Below are 17,811 nucleotides of genomic sequence, written 5' to 3'. Positions count from 1 at the left end.
GTCTCAGGAGAGGATGTCCTTCATAGTGCCCCTTTCAACAGTGAATCCTTTTGGGTGCCACATCTGCACAGCCCTCTGAAATAAGTCAGACTTCTCTTTATTTTGAACATCACACAAACACTCAAGGTAGCAATTTTGTAAGATGTGGCAAGACACGGGATGTTCAGTAAGACCTGCAGTTTTCTATGTGAAAAAAATTCTGTCACTCTAGTTAACCAATAGGTGGAGCCTTTAACCCTAGAAACAAGACATTTTCTCAGCCATGTTATCGCAATTATAATGTAAAGACTTACATTTGCATTTATTAAAACTGGCTTTGGATGAAAAATAATCTGTTTTGCACTCAAGAGCTTATCTGATCCTCAGATAGAGGACAAAAGACAAGAACTTAATAAATACACAATTGGGGCAGCAAAATTAATAAAAACAGGTTCACCTACCACTGCAATGTTAAATTAACAACTGGTGACTCAGAGTACTGGACAGCATTATGACACATAAGACATGCTCGTTGCAAGCTTTCCAAAGAATCCCAGATATTTTAAAGCCAGAGAGCTCATGCATTTAACATTGATTGCAAAATGATCGGCCATGTGCTCTCCCACAGAGTGTACCTTCTCTCAAGAAAAATGAGAAAAGATACAAACTTCCTTGTTACTGTTGCACTGAATATACAATTTCTAGTAGGTAAATGTAAAGAAAAATAAATAGTCAAATAATATCATTATTTTAAACTAATTTTTACAAATTTGGAAGAGAGGATCAGTTTTTGAACAAGACCAAAACTTAAAAAGCTGGTTGTGGGCAATCCTGTCCTGTTTTGATCAGAAGACCAAGAATTTTTGGGAAAAAACCCCAAGCTTTTCATACTCTTCCTTCCACTCTAGATAAGATGTTCAGTGGATCAGAGACACTTGCCAATTATTCCTCTCTCTTCTGATCCTTCAAGCCTAACTAACACAACAGATATGGTTCTGTTAAGTACAGCTCAGGCACTAACAGAGAACGATGTTAAAGTGTCTTTGTGAAAGAGGTCTTCAGCCTACAGCTGTCCAGTGACAGAGACATTTTATTGAGGATCATTACTTTGAAAAGCATATAATTCTAAAGCAATTTTAGTACCAAATAGATGGATGGCTATCATCCCTATGGTTGATAGTACCTCTGCTCTTTATTTCAGAGGGAGCAGGAAATTGCCTAAATAGCACAATTTAAATATATTTCAGTATACTGTCTTACCTTTTTTCTTTTTTCTCTCACGAAACAGCTGGGTTTTATTTTAAAAGTTATGATTTTGGGACTTGCTAGACAAGTTCTTCTTACCTCCTATGGTATGTTTTGCACTTTTCACAGCAGCGAATATAAGCTGCAGAAAATAAAGCGTACTATTCTGGACAAAATTAATCTCTGGTTATAAATTATTCAATAAAAATAGAAAAGAGCGTCTGTGGTCTCTGGTTTTTTATTGGGGGGGTGGTATTTGTTTTGGGGTTTTTTGGGGGGTTTTTTGTGGGATTTTTGTTTGTTTGTTTTGGTTTTGGTGGTTTTTTGTTTTGTTTTGTTTTGTTTTGTTTTTTGTTTTGGTTTGGTTTGGTTTGGTTTGGTTTGGTTTTCTGCAAAAGTGTTCTTCACCAGGAAAGCACAAACCAACCAGGGGCCAGTAAGACAGGACAAAAATTTTTATCTCATTGTACTGATATGCCAGACATTTTTAGGGTTTGTTTTTAGGCTCTTATTTTGCTACACTGTAGATACCATCTTTCCCTTCATTTTCTTGCCTTTTTTGTGGCCACTTTCCATGTCTCTAGCTTGGCTCCATTTATCTCTGTTGTATTCCCCTTTTCTTACACTCTTTTTCTTCAATTGGCCAGCCTCTTTCCCCTCATTCCATTCTCCTTAAATCACCTCTCCCTCCTCACATTAACCCTATCTTCTCTTTTTCCTTGTAGCTCTTTTCTTGCCAACGTTTTTCCCTTGGGGAATTTGTATTTCATCTATATGATATGCTCATAAATCCTAAACTATTTCAATTCAATCAACAAGACTTTGCAGATACCCTACATGCACTTTTTCTCTGGCTTTACCTATTCTTTTTGCCTTGGCTCATCTGCAGCTCATTAATCTGTGCTATTTTGCTAATGACCATTTGAAAACTCCTCCTCTTTGCTGCTTTCTCTGGTGCCAAGGCAACTTGCCCCAGCTTCCTCTTCTGATTTCAGTACCTGCACAAGAAACACATCTGGTTTCTACCCACCTATCTGTCCCATATTCCTTGCTTGAGCTTTCAGGCAGATCCATATTTATTAATCTTAATGCAGAGTATTAAAAAAAGGCACTGAAGAAAAATATAGAAGTTTGTACAGTGTTTTTAACTAAACAACAACTAGGTGCCTCTCCCAGTGTTGCTAAAATATCTTGGAAAAGTCAATACAAAAGTAGTTTGAGGCATTACATCCAAGTTTAGACATTGCAGAAAGAGGAAAAAAGACACAAAGAAAAACAACAGCTAAGAGTCAAATTCTCTTGCTTATGCTAGTCAGACTGACAAGTGATGGGAAGGTCAAGTAATTCCATGACTTGAGAGAAAGGCAGATATGAAACCAAATGCACAAGGCACCAGGGACCTCTCTCCTACAGCAAGCACATGTGCAGTTCCATCTACAGACACGGAGAAAGGTAAATCCAGGGTGTAAGTGCTGCTGGTCAAGGGGTGATGAAGACATGGAGAGCCTGTTTTGCCAGAGGACACTGAAAGGATGTGGTAAGAATAGCACAGCAAAAACAAGGCTCAGAGGATGCAAGACTGCTGTCTACAAACACATCAGGAATTAAAGATAGGAGGGAGAGTGGTGGGCTTTCAAAGCAGGATCACTGTACAGAAGAGTTTCATTAAGGTTTCACTAGACATAATTAAAATTGCATTAGAAATTAAAAGGGAAAAATGAGCTAAACATTCACAGAATTCATAGAATGACTGGGTTGGAAGAGACCTTCAAGATCATTGAGTCCGACACATTAAAGATTTTAAGTTCTGGAACTATTTTCCAATAGGAGTAGTCAAAGTAAACAACCCACCTAATCTTAAAACACAGCTTACTAAGTTAACAACAAAGGTTAAATTAAGTGTTTGCCTACAAAATTAGATGCTGGGATTTGGTATACAGTAAATCTTCTACAATTTCATCTCCAGAATTCTCAGGTCAGTCAATGCATCTGCAGTATAAGGATGAGGAAAGCTTGAGTTGGGAAGTGACAAAAAGGTAGAGAAAGGAGAAAGGTTACAACTAGACAAATAAAAAATGGAAGAAAAGTGAATAGGGAAATTTAGATCTTAGGAAAAAGAACAGAACAGAGTGATTATAGAATAAAATGTATTATATAATATGTAGCCCTACAAAATGGAAAGAAACTAGAAAGCAGAAATATTGAAACGGTAAAGCATGTTCCTTTCCTTTACATTTACAAAGCATAGTTTACTGCTAGAAAGACAGATAGAAAAATACTAAAATACCTTTTAAAATGTTAAAATGCAATAGGTAGTTTATCACGTATAGACATGTGAGTTATTTGACTTTGTTAAGAGAGACTGTTTTCCTCATGGCAGGATGTGGAGCCATTGATCTCTAAGTGTTTCATAAGGACCTTATTGGAGAAAACAAAACACAGAGTCCTCTGATACCCTTTCCCTGATCCACCCAGGTTGAGAAGAAAGTCTTGCAGCCCATCTGAAAGTGAGCTCCTCCTGTCTCTGTTGGATGAGAGAGCTCCTTCCCCCATGACTCTCTTGTTTCAGCCACAAGCAACCAGCCTCCCATACCTGCCCTTCAAGAAGCTATTGCTCTGGCACCCCGTGTAAGCACTCACGCTAACCATGAAATGCAGTCTTGAATAAATAATTATAAGGGACTTCTTTGACAGCAGAGCGATTTGGTCTCTCCCTTTGAATAAGGGATGCTATATAAATAGGTTTACCTCTGAATGTCTGCTACACAGTGTTTCCCTTCAAATATCAAACCAAATCCAGTATTACATTAGAGCATTTGGAAGTCTGAGGACTTGTCAGAAATTGTGTCTTGTCTATATAATTTATATATCACTTGTATATTACACATACAACAGTATGAACAACATCCTCAAGACATCACATTTCACATATTGCCCATCTGCACCCTCAGGTCTGCAACAGAGGAAATGTGCAGCTGACAACTTAACATGCATTTCCTTTATACACCATGGCTGCATGGCTTTGAGGAGCTCTGCTCCTCAACAGTGCCAGGCTCTCAGGAAACATTTCCCTCAGCCCTAAAGCATGCAAGGGACCTCAACAGGATGGGGGGCTGAGCTGTAGGGGATGAATGCCATGTTGGCACTGGAGAAACACAGTAAAACATGGACTATAATAAAGGCCTTGAGTGGAAAAGCTGCTCCTTTTTAAATTGGTGTGAAATATAGGAAACTGTTTCCCAAGCTTAAATTGTCCTCCAGCAGTAGGCACAGAATCTGGATAGGAAAATATTTTTCTTGAAAAACCTAAAGATTTGTAGTGGGATGCTGTATTTATAAATATATATTTTAATTCTTGTGGGGTTTTTCTCCCAAACATGCAATAAAAGAGTGACTCGTAAACATGTAGGAATACTGCTCCTCATTTCCTTTCAGGCCTCCAATCAGGAAATGTTGAAAATCAGTGTTGGTGTTGCTGAAGATTAATGGCTGCTGCTCAGAAACCATACAGAAAGGGAATATATTACTGCCAGGACAAATACATAGGCCATTGGACAAAAATCTGTGACCCACAGATAGTATTATATCATCATTGTAACGATCCACACTGTCTGTCTTGCTCTGTAATTAATAATATTCACATGGGTTGGACTGAAATCACTGTAACAACCAGGCAAATTAATGCCATGCCTTCATGGTCTAATTTATTCTATGGGTATTTGAAGTTTTCTTTTCAAATCAGTTTTACAGTATTTAAAAATTAGATAATTTTTTCCAGGTATAGGAAGCAATCCTTCATGGATTTTTTGTCACTGTATGTTCAATATGGGTTTAAGGACCATGTAATAACACCTTTTTTTATATGAGCAGTTAGATCTCACAAGAGAACATACACTCCACTGAGCTATAGGGCCATTAAAATAAATCCCTGTCATCATTTAATTTGCTTCCCACTCTCTTTCAGAGAGACCGTACTTAAGAGCACTCCTGCCATGTATATTGGGACACATTCTCATCACCATAGCTTCTGTAAATTTTTCTTCCCTTTTGTTTTCTTACAAAATAAGGCAAAGGTTACGGTGACCTCAGATGTTTATGAAAAGCTTTCCTTCTCTATATTCAGTAAATGCACAGAGTCCAGCTGGGAAACATGAAAACAGGCAAAGCTGAGTCCAACTTGGTTCTAGAAGCTAAAGCACAAGCAAACTACCTAAGGGTAATAAAATTTTAAAAACCAATCAAGGTAAAAATGAGGACATAAACATCATTGCCAGGGCATCTCTCCATGTTTTTTCTGTCACGTTTGGCTTCAAAATGAAGAGCTGGGGCATCAAGTCATGAAGTAAGTGCTCAATATTGATACCAGGATCAATGTGGTATGGGTCTATGTTATCAGATGATGTGAGTAGTAAGCTAAGCATGATGCATATGAATACATTACCGGTTTATCCTGCTAACCCCACAGTTGTCATGACCAGATTACCTAAGCTCACTGTTTGAGGGTTCCAAGTGTCACCCTGGCGATATGGGCATAAGATGCCCCCTGCTCATGGCTGAGTAAACAATCATGGTATTTTATCCCATTTTTTTATTCAGAAAATAATGCATTTCCCTACAGGTACATCCTGATGTTACTCTCAAAACGAAATCTTCTTACATATGCCTAAATAATGCTTGCTTTGCCAGTACTGAAATGGCTTCGAAGTAAACCCGCAGTGTGATTTGTCAGTCCAACAAAACGCCAGCCAGCCACCAGAGATGTCTGAACAGATCTGAAAATAAAAAGCCATGAAATGACTCAGTGCATTAGGTCACTGTGACAGCCAGGAGGTAATACCAGAGTATTTACTTTGGCTGGAGTCTTCCTTGGCTCATCTTCATTTGTAGTGTTAAAGCCAGGCTCTCATCTCAAGCCAAAGTGCTGTAGCTTGCCCACTTCAGAGATGGGTCAACACAGGTACCAGGGAAATAACTAAAATGAGGGGTATGACATGAAATTAAAGACTTCTATGGATCAAAAATAATGACTCTCTTCCCTGTTACCAGTGTGGTTGCCCCCATACCCTCCTGTCATGCCAGGAAGCTTCAGCGGTGCCTAACATCTCTTTGGGGTCTGTATGTATGAAAACCCCTAAAAGTATGGCCCAGGACCTATTCTCATCATCTCCATAGAGATAATGAGAACATGGGCAGTCCTTCAAAGGTTGTGTAACTACCCCACAAAGTAAAAGACTGTGGTGAAGAACAGGACAATTACTCAAACAATAAAGACCACATTTATTGCCACACAGGAAACATTCGTGACTTTCTTCACCTCCCCTTTCCAGACCACAAAGGTGACTTCAGGGTAAATCTTTCTGAACATGAGCATGACTCATTTCTATTGAGGTTTGGCTCCCTTCACCACAGAAGCTACACGCTAGCTCCATCTCTAAGGAAATGATATATACAAGTTTCTGAATAGAGTAAAATGAAGCACAATAAAAATGGTTACTTTCCTGTAATGATAATTTCTTTTTACCTCTGCAAAATTGCATTCAACAGATTTTCTTCCTTTTTTTTTCCTGCAGTTTTTTGTTGTAAAATAACCATTCTCTGTCTTTGACAAAATTATTTATTTTGAATGCATACTTGTAACTTGAGAGTCGTTTCTGATGAACTAAAGGTGAATTATGTCAGAAAAAGTGATACTTAATGATACTTAGTGAGATGGAATCTGAGAGTTGTGGTAATGGTGACTCATGTACCAAATAAATTAACAGAACAATTGCTTCTTGTAATCAGATAAGGTGGTAACAAGTTCAACATTAAAGTAATAATGTTATGAATGTGGGTTTCAGGGGAAAAATAAAGTCTTCTATGAAAAGCTAAATAGTAATGTTTAATTGGAATAAAGGGATTAAGACAAAATGTTTTCACACTGGTTGGATGGCTTTTTTCTGTTTGTCCATAGGTTCAGTGAAAAAGGTCACTAAAGTGCAACCCAAAGAACATATGAATTTGACAAGCAGTCCTACCACAAAAGGGGATAAGTTTTGAAAAGCCACAAGTCTTCATACTGACTTTTTGAAATACCATGTTTCAACTGAAATTCTCTGAAGGCTCAAACTACAGAGAGTTCAATGATTTATTAGCAGTAAAGAGAACCTCAAAACTGGAGTAGATCTGGGGACAAGTTAAGTGCAAAATCAGGCTGACTGCCATCAAGGACTTACTACTGGGCTGAATTAACATGCAAACCAGGACAATTGAGGAAGCTTTCAAGCAAGCAAGCAAGCACTACTGCAAGAAATAAAACTAATGGATCTTTGAAAGGCAAGGAATGTGCAAAGCACTGGACTCCAGAAATCAGACAGGATAGACAGAGCTTTGGCTGAGCCCTCAGTAAGACCTAAATATGTGGCAGTTCCAGGGGACATCTAAGTTCATTTTCAGTATTCCTGACTTGTTTATTTGCCTCTTGAATATTTTCAATAATAATTGTAATTACATTCTCTATATTTACTTGTCTTCTCTGCTCCCTCTTCTTCCCACTCACCACTGATTCCCTGTGGTTGTTTTCAGCCTCACCTGCAGATCCACATTTGTTTGTCAGGTGTTTCTTTGACAGGTGTTTATAATTTATTTTGCTTTGGTAGCTGCAGTGAAAAATAAAGCATCACTTAAAATTAGACTGTTAAACACCAACTACCACTGCTGTCTCCTTGTGGTCCTTTGCCTTAAATATGCATGTTCCTGTTAGTTAAGCCCTGTGCTCTTTGGACAACCTAAAAATAGATAGGTACATAGCAAACATGGTTTAGAAGGTGTTTCATTTACCTGCAATTCTCCTTCCATTATACTGAGTAGTTTTATCAAGTCTTCTTTAGAAAGCTCTATGGACTTCTTGTTCTTTCTCTCACTAGGACCAGGTGACTTTGAGTGCCGTTTGACAGTTGCTGAAACCATGACTTCATCTTCCTTCCGATGAGGTTTGTTCTTTTTCTTGGCATCCTCCTGAAGTTTTTCATTCTCTGCATGGCTGATGACAGGCTTGGAACTGGAGAAGTGCCCGTTAGATGAGCTTTCTCCACCTTGGTTTCGGGATCTCATCCCTGCCTAGAAAGAAACAAATATAAAGATGCATTTATAAACAAAATTACTTACAAAAAAGGAAAGCCACAGTGAAAATACTGCCTTTGGTAAGAAAACAATCTTCTAAAAACTGAAGAACACTGTCATGCTCAAGAGACTGTGGTAGAAAGCTCAACCATTTCAACAACTCTGTGTGTGGCAGAAAACAAGTCCTGAGGTAAGGATAGCCATCTTTTTCAGCAAGTCAAATGCTGATATGAGCTTAAATGTATGAACTTAAAAGTGATGTGGGATAACATGTTCCAGTGTTTCCTTTTCTTCAGTTGACATTTTGATCATTCACAATTCAACACTACAAAACAAAGCAGGTTGTCAAACAGATCTTATTTTAACATGTGGCTTACTTGAGAAACAAAAATGCAATTAAATTTTTGAAAAGCATATTGATGGAGTATAAATTCTCTATGAGAGTGGAGTGCCAATGGATGACGATGTCAGTCTTCTGTTTCTCTGAAATAAGCAATGTTTTTATTGCAGGTAACCAAGAATAATGGGAAATGCAGAGTAAATCAGGTGGCAAATACTGCACAGGATTAATAGACAGTAAGTTCCATAAAGGAAAGTAGAAAAGAAGTCTGAAAAATGAGCACAAAGGGTATGAAATCACTAACAGGTAAATGGGGAAGATCAACATACTCTTTCCAGAAGATTCAGGGTTTCTCCAAAATGTCAAATCATGGTTATTCAATGCTCACATTTCTGTCTTCTTAAGCACCTACACTGAGTCCTAGACTATGACAGCAAACATTCCTCAGCTCTGTCACTTGACCTACTGTATTGCTAAATTTTTATAGCAATAAATCTAATGAAAAATATTCCACTGCTTCCAAGTATTTTCTCTCTTTTAAATTAATCTCTGGTGTTAGTCTGCAGTTTGTTCATTAGCCAAACAGATGCTTTTCAACATCAATAACATCACACACTCTTCTGATAAGGAGTTCAGAGCAGCAGTTCACCAGTGATGGAGCAAAACCTAAAATATCTTGACTAATCAGCTTTGCTAAATTACACTGGGTCTGCAATGGCTTGCCTACATACTTGACTCAGGCCAGCAATATAAATATCTTGCCACAATTAGCCTTGCACTTTTGTAGTTTCACACTCAGCATGAAGATTGTCTTTTTGTTATGACTGGTTACTCATGTCTTCACTAATTCAGTGGAATTCATCCAGCAGCATAAACAGGGAGAGAATTAGACCCTCTATTTTGGAGCGAGAGAGTTTCACAAAGAGATTCCTTGCATTGTAGGTCTGCTCTTATCCAAACAATATATGATACAGGTATACAATGGCCTTTAGCTTCCTGAATGCTTATGCAGGGTGTTTTTCATCAAACAGTTTGGATTAAATGCATGAATTACACTTTCTAAAAACAGATCTCCATTATAAGCATGAACAATACCTGAGAACCTCAGGAAATCTTTTAGGTTTCAGATTTATAATAGAAAAATAAACATAGTACTATGTTTCCTCTCAGATAGGGCTTTTCAATTTGTTTAACTTTAATGGGTTTGAAACTTTCCAACCACACTTCCTCTCAGGAGAGAGCACTTGGGATTCAATCTGTCTCTATTTTCTAAGTGTTTCCTTCTGAGTCCCTGTGGGCCACAGCCTCCAGCCACTTTCATCTCTAAATCAAACCTGTTTTTTATGGCTTACAGTGAATAGCTTCATGGCTCCAGGACATCCTACATGTTTTAAGAACAAATATTTGAAGACTGTCTTGTATATGTTTTTCAGTGGAAAACAGATTATTATATTACAGTATACTCTGCTTAGTAACATGCCATGTTAGGCATTTCTCTGTAGTAAGATGACTCAACTTATAGACCTGATGGTGCACAATTAATGTTAAATTTAACTTATGAGTTTTATGACTTAAAACACTTCATCAATCTGAAAAATTGCATAATCAACCAGATGCACTTAGCTGAGTATGTTAGACTTCATGAAAGGTGGTGTGTCACCCAGTCACATCATAGCTCAAGACAACCACTTTGATCCACTGTCCTTGTGGGAGCTGAGACAACACTTCATGAAGCCATGTAAAGACTGAGCAGTTGACTATAGGCTTATCAACCTGTTAACAGAGAAATTAAGAATGCATATTTCAAGTCTGCTCAAGCTGAATGTAAATCAATAGAGGCCCACAAAGGACAAATGCAAAATTATATATTTTTTAAATTCATAAAAATGGCAACAGAGAGGCCTAACCAATTGACCTGGTGTTTCATATCATCTGGTTAATTAGCATATGATCACTGTTAAAGGAGATCAAACTTGGCCTCTTTCCTAATTTCTTTTAAACTTGTAGATTTATTTTGCAGCAAGCCTTACCTGACAGTAAGTGTGGCAGACTGTCTCCCACACTCAGGAACACAGCCCCTAACAGCCTTTCTTTGTGTGAAAGCCTGCCAAAATCAGAGTAATGCTAACACTTACTCTGTCTTCCCTTACGATGTTGATACTTTTTCAACACATTACCCAAATGCAAAGGTGTCATGTGCTGAAGCTGGAGGTGCAGGTGACAGAAGCCTTAATGGTGACAGAAAGGGCCAAGGTTTTGATATTCGCAAAATAATTTCCAAGGAGTTTAAGGGCCAAAATCAACGGCATGATCCAGCTGTTGTGCAGTGCTCTAGGAATATAAAGCAGCTGTAAGGATGATTGAGTTTTAATTAGAGCAGCGTGAAGTAGCCAGAACATACCAGTGATGTTGGCTGAAATACTGTGTGCTGGAAAGGAGTGCTCAGTATTATCATTTTGCATATCTGTCTGCATTTCTGATGGCATCAAGATAAAGAAAAAATTCTGAGTATTTGCATGACATTAATTCAGTATGCAAGTATCCAAATCCCAAAACTTTACTTATCTGTTGTTTCACCAGGGTTCCAAAACTGATTCTGGGGACACTGCCAGTCTAACACTGGTAACAAATGACCTCCTGCTGTCAGCCCTGATCACATCGCCATATCTTACAGCATTCCTGATCTGCTGAAGGGATTGTGTTCCCTGAAGAAATAGCTCATGTGATTTATAACAACTTTAGCATTTAACTCTACTTTTTTTTCCCCCCACTCCTTATCATATTGGATATTAAACTGGAAACCTTTCCTAACAGTTTCCAGTCAAACAAGAAGACTTTATGTGATCAGTCACCTTGATTTTGACATTTATTGGCTACTCATTTCAATATGTGCTCACAGCATTGGTACTCAGCATGGGAACTCTTCAGCCCCTCCTCTGGTTCAGTCATTTGTTAAGCTTTATGCACAAAGGACAAATGCCATGATTATTTACTTGAGCCTGTATTGTTGTTCTGGGCAGGGATCCTTCAGGTTTCACAAATTAGAATCCACACAAGATTTTATAAAATAACCTTTATGTTAGTTTTACTGACATCAAGAGGAAATCTGTGAGGAATTTGCTGAGTAGGATGTCAGGAGAGGACAGGCTGCATGCTATTCCAAGTCTTTCCCCCGTGGCTGGCAATTTGTTCTCCCTAAAGCTCTTGAAATGGCAGGTTAGATTAGGCCCTGTTACTAGTCCTGTTAGAATCAGATAATGCAAAGGGGTTCTTTGAACTTAATGTGTAGCCTCTCTTGCTAATTGGACATGATGATCTTGGCTCCATAGGAATTTCCCTTAAAATAATAATAATAATGTTGTAATACATGCACACACACAGAAAAGTTGATTTACAGCCATGATATGGTTGTTGCCATTGGCAATAAATTTGTAGTCTGGATCTCAGTTGCAGATCTAACTGATTAGAATATGACATGAAAGTGCTGGGTTTCCGACAGGCTAACAAAGTATTATTGTAGGGACAGTGCAATTGGGTTAGTGAACCAAAACTGGAATTTTTTTCTCTGCTGTGGCTTTTGGAACTGTATCTTTCAGGGGCTCTGCTGTGCAGGAATTTGGAGTGGAGCAAAGTGATGTGCAGAAGTGCCTGGTACACAGGGTTGATTGCGGAGAACTCAAGCACTTAGCAAGACAAATTTCTGCCTGGTGATTACAAATCAATATATAGGACTAGGAGTGAAAAATAATTTAAATATACTCAAACTGGAGACTAAATAATATAAAACTTCCATCAGATCTGAAACACCCCACAAATTATGAGGAGAGCTAGAAAAAATTTAAATTGTGTCAGTCTGTATCTGAAAGTAGTAGGTACCAATTTTAAAAAAATCAAAGACAAGATAAAATAAGAGAAAAGACAGGGAAGGGAAGGGAAGGGAAGGGAAGGGAAGGGAAGGGAAGGGAAGGGAAGGGAAGGGAAGGGAAGGGAAGGGAAGGGAAGGGAAGGGAAGGGAAGGGAAGGGAAGGGAAGGGAAGGGAAGGGAAGGGAAGGGAAGGGAAGGGAAGGGAAGACATTTTCTCAAATGCCCGAAGGAGAGGAGGATGGAGGTGTCAAACTGACCTTGTTGGCTTAGAAGTCCTCAGCAAGGATCACCCCAGATGGGAATGGATGGCTTTAGCTCCAAGGGATCTGGATAGCCACAACTAAGTTTACATGGTGTCAGTGGTGTGACTTTCACAGGACAAACATGTAGACAACAACTGTCCATACCACCTCAGAGGCTGATTAAAATTATTTGTTTTCATATTGATTATTCCAGGTCATTTTCCTGGACTCTGCAGACGTTCATTATTATTACTTGTCTGACTTGAAGAAATTAAAAGGAATCACGTTCCCAAGAGGTTGTGATAGGACCGGGTGGGAGCTGTGGCTGCACTGAAAGAGCAATGCTGTGCAGTTGGACTATAATGCTGCATGAAGCAGATTCTGGATGTGACAGGCTCTCTAACTGACTCTGGATTGTGTTAGACTCTGGATTGTGAATGAACTAGGCCAAGGGAATGCAGACCTCATTCTTGGTTTTGCTTTTGCAGATGACTCCCGTGTTTGTTTCAGTCATGATGGTCGGAGGAGAACGATAAACCTAATGACTAATACAGTGAAGAATAGAAAAAGTATCTGACCTTAGTAATCCTGGAGTTTCCTGAATTTCTAAATTTTCAAGCCTAAAGTATTAATCCATTGTGCTAACCCCAGTCTCTTGTCCTCATATGCATCATGATTTGAGCAAACAAGAAAAGGTCTTTGTTCCTTTTGACAGTGTTATACTGTCCTAGAGTGACTATGATACTTGTATCCCCAGTCGTCTGTTCTGTGTGTTCTGTACCTTTAAGACTGGTTCTGGAAGTGAGCAGAGCACATTTGCCAATGTGCTTTTGTGAGAGCACATGTTTGCTGCTTGCCCTTCTTGTTAGACTCTTGGCACAAAGCTATGGATACTCTTTGAATCAGGACAATTCTCTACTCAGTGAACAGCTTGAATAACCAAACCACAGGGCTGTAATTCCTGTACAGACTAGGAGAGGACCTGTGGCCAGTCTAGCTATGTAAACCACTGATGCCTTCATCCTTCCACCTGGTCTGCTTGCTGCCCTGGAAAAGTGTTTGTCATACAGGTGTTAGGAGGAACAGCACCCCAGTGCTGAGCTTCATGCACTGGAGAATAAATACTTGTTTCATCCTGTTGACACTGCTGCCATAGTGGGGTTTGCTGTTTGCAAGTAGTGTAGAAAAGTAGCAAAGTTATAGCAGACATACTTGCTAAGGTACAGCATGAGAATCAGCAAAGCTTTTTTGCTTTATGAAAGACTTTTTTTTTTTTTTTGCTTTTAAAATTGATTCTTGTAACAGTGGCATATATAACACATGGACTATGCTCACCATGGACTGTATCAACAATTGTTCCTTTGTTTGAAAAAAAAAATAAAAAGAGAGGAATAAGCATAAATGTACTCTCAAGAAGAAAATAGATTTCTGAAAATTCTATATCCAGGTGTCTTTCTAAATAAGCATAATCTGCATGAAAGCAGAAAAGGATTTCACAAAATTAAAAGAGGAAACACAGTCATCACTAAGGCAGATTTATACCACTTTAACTCCATTTTCTTAATTCCAAGTTAAACTCTTCTCTAGCTAAATTATGGCACAGATTTGCAAAGAACAGAGTTTATGCTGGTATAATTCCATTAATTTTGTCATTTTCAGGAAAACTTGTGGTTTCATCTGGAATACTTTTATGTGAGTAATGCATGCTAACCAACTAAGGAGTAACATAGACTTGTTTCACAAAGATTCATGTTTCCCAGGCTTCATCTGGAAAAACATCTTGGATGCATGAGGCATGAGGAATGATAAGCTATTAGATCATCACTGAGTCAAAAAAATAAACTTTCATATATCACCCTACCCATGTTTTGATTACTGCACTTCCCAGCTGCCAGAAAGTACAAACAGGAGTCACAGAGGAGACAGTTCAAGTAGCTGACACCACTAGACAAACATGCCACAAGGTCTGATGAGGGCTGAGACATTTATTCTCTGGAGTGGCCTTGTGGCTGAAAGGGACTAGCCAGGAGCAAGGAGGGTGGCAGCAGTGCCAACTGCCTGCAGTGCAGCTTTTCTAGCCCATTTCAGCTGAGCTGGGAGACGTGGGCAAATCATCCCTCTTCCCAGCCCACTGGACTGTCCCGTGCCCATGAATACCTCTGATTTGAAGGAAAATTATTTTGTGGACTAAAGTAATGGTGCTGCTTTCTGGGGCTTTGAATCCAGCTGATGAAGCCTGTCTTGACACACAGCCACTCTTGGAGCGCTGGAGTGAGTACTGTGCCCTATCCTGATCCCTCATATATTGTTTTACAGCATTCTGCTCTTTTGAGTTAACCCATTTCAAATCAAACTGTGAACTTCACACAAAGACAACACTAGCAGTGTCACCATTAGTTCCAGTCCAAATCTCCTAAGCATTTGTTTTATCACCTGACAGCCAGAACGTGCCTGGAAAATGGTAAGAGAGGTGATGCAGATTAGCTGGCCTGCCAAAGATTTTTCACTCCTGCTGTTGGGAAATCTCTGGTGTTAGGTAAGCACTGGTCATTTCCTTTAGCTGGCAGCATAGAACCAACTTGATAACCCACAAAGTGAAATACACCATGGGCATAGGAACAACACACTAGTATCTCTGGTAAGTAGTTTCTAAAGACCACTGCTCCTGTAACAATGCACTGTCTCCTGCCAAGATGGTAGAAAACTGCTGAAGGCAGCAGTACACAGGAGCAGGTTGAAAATCATTACAGGTCTTGTCTTGTTTGTATCCTTACTATGACCAACCAAAATACCTAAAAATGATAGCACAGAAACTAAAGTCATTCTGTGGGCCTTGCAAGTCTGCTTTAACCTAGGAATGAACCATGAGGCAAATAGCAAATACAATTAGGAAATGAGGAAGCCCTTAGCTTTCTACAAAGTTAGTTTCAACTTTTCACTTGAAAATTACTTTTTGTTTCAAAATTAACTTTTATTTTTATCAAGTATGAGATGAGACAAAAAGATTAATGTCCCAAAAGCAAACTCTAAGCTTTGGCTAGAGGTAAACATTTTGTTGTCTCTTTCTGATCCAAATCTTGAATCTGTCTTCTTTTCAGTAGCCATAATTTGTACAGCCCTGATTTTGCTGAAACCAGTAAACTATAGCTACATTTTACATATGACTAATTTCTCTTTCGTTTAAAAAAATACAAAAAATAATCACAATGTAGATACCCTTACAGATTTTACAGCAAAGGGAAAAAAATTAGACAGAGGACATGTATTTTATAGAAATATAGTCTCCAAGAGACAACAGTGTAAAAAAAAGCCATCTGCGGCATCTCAAATTTCAACTGTCAACCAAAGCAGGGAGCAAGTTCCAAATCTCTGTCAGTGACTCCTTTGTAGGAAGTTTCAGTTGTTGATAGACACGGAGTACCAGCTTGCACATGAACGCCTTGTCATCTGGTGAGACATGAATTTAACCCCCTCCATTAGACTGGGCTGCCCTCCACCCCCCAAAAGGTTCCTTCTCTGTGAAGTTTAATTGGTTTCAAAACAAGGAGTTAAAAATAGTCTCTGATACTAAACCTGCCCTTGGGTTTCACTATCAATTTTGGTGGTTTTTCAATAATATTTTTTCCATTGAAGGAAAAAAAAAAAAAAAAAAAAAAAAAAAAAAGAATTCTCTGGCTACATGCATACTGGAGATTAACCATGCCCAGGACTCCTCTCTAACTGTGAGGCCAGCTGTCCTGGAAAATACTTCAGGCTCTTAAGCCCTCTTAGCATCCATAACATGTTGGCTGCATCCACACTGCCCACTGGGAATTGCTCCTAGCCCATGCTGACTCCTGAAACGCGCTCTCAAATGGGTCAGGAGGGTGTTAAGTGGCCTGGCCAGAAGTGTGCCAAGGACCACTCCAAGAGTTTAGCATGAGTACAGACGTTCACCTTTCAGTATCTATGCTCATGCCCCGTCACTGTTTAATTTACAAACTTTCCTTTCCACAGCCTTTACAAACAAAGGAAATGGAAAACTAATCAGCCGTGCTAAGGGAAAGTGCAACTCACCATAAATACACAGTCTGGAGAGAGAAAATAAGCAGTGGGTGGTGGGAAAAGAGAAAAAAAATCTGAATTTTTCAAGTTAGGTCAAGGCAAGCAGAACTCTAGTACTTATTCTAGAGGCACATTTTCAAGTTGCCACTGAGGGATATTTCAGTGATAGAGGGGTTCAGCAGGAGTCAGGAAGAGACAGGGAAGCTGAAGCACAGAGAGAGGTTACACAACATTTCCACTTCACACCAGACTTATCCTGGCTTTTGCTGGGCTTGGTGGCACAAACTTTGAGCTTTTCTGCTTTGTGTCACTGATAAGGGGACTAGCACTGTGAGGCTCCAGAGCGGCCCTTGCATTATTCAAAGCCCTGGCCTTTACTTGTCATTACTGTTTGCTAAGAGGTAAAAGGAGAATCTTACTTCATTCCTGGCAGTGCCAGCCCAGTGACTGTCATTATTTCCCTGTAATCCTGCAGGCTTTCCACTGACTTCAGAACTTGTGGCAAAGAAAGTAAAGAAATAAATGTCAGCCCAAATGATTTAAATAATGCCGATATCTCACGATGACAGGGAGCAGCACAAAAACCAGCAGATACTTCACCTGGGCATTAAGAATGGCCTCAGCCACATTAATAGCTTTCATTTTTAGAAACCATACATGGTTTCAAAATCCCTAGACAATTTCTTCACTTGAAAAGAATGAAATTAAAGAGTTATCCTGCCTGTACAGGATGAGCTGGTTTTGATGGGGCTTTTAAACAGCCTTTTAATGTTAATCTGCTTAAATCTTCACCTGGCTTTTTAATTCAGAACAAAAATTCAGGCTAAGCTGAAAGTACAGCATAGTTACTTTGTGTAAGGAAGGAAAGAAGAAGGAAGAAGCAAGTAAATATTTCTACATGGGCTTGGTCTTGCATTAGCATTACTAAATTACCTGTTGCCAGATTCTTTAATGCCTGTGACATCTTAAAATCCAATTTCAGCTGGGATAAAATA

At 39.0% G+C, this 17,811-nt stretch overlaps 1 protein-coding gene across 3 annotated transcripts in view; it reads right to left on the bottom strand.

The window, feature by feature from the left end:
* FILIP1 (filamin A interacting protein 1) overlaps positions 1–17,811 on the bottom strand; it is a 101,754-nt gene that overhangs the window by 51,459 nt on the left and 32,484 nt on the right. For all 3 annotated transcript variants that reach the window (XM_083856023.1, XM_083856024.1, XM_083856025.1), the window contains exon 2: positions 8,044–8,322. In XM_083856023.1, the coding sequence (XP_083712149.1) occupies positions 8,044–8,316 (273 nt within the window). In that variant the 5' untranslated portion in view covers positions 8,317–8,322. The remainder of the gene's footprint in view (positions 1–8,043; positions 8,323–17,811) is intronic.

The sequence above is a fragment of the Zosterops lateralis genome (genome assembly GCF_965231275.1).
Source record: "Zosterops lateralis genome assembly, chromosome: 3".
Lineage (NCBI taxonomy): Eukaryota > Metazoa > Chordata > Aves > Passeriformes > Zosteropidae > Zosterops > Zosterops lateralis.
The sequence above is the reverse complement of the archived record's forward strand: the minus strand, read 5'-3'. Positions and strand labels throughout refer to the sequence as shown.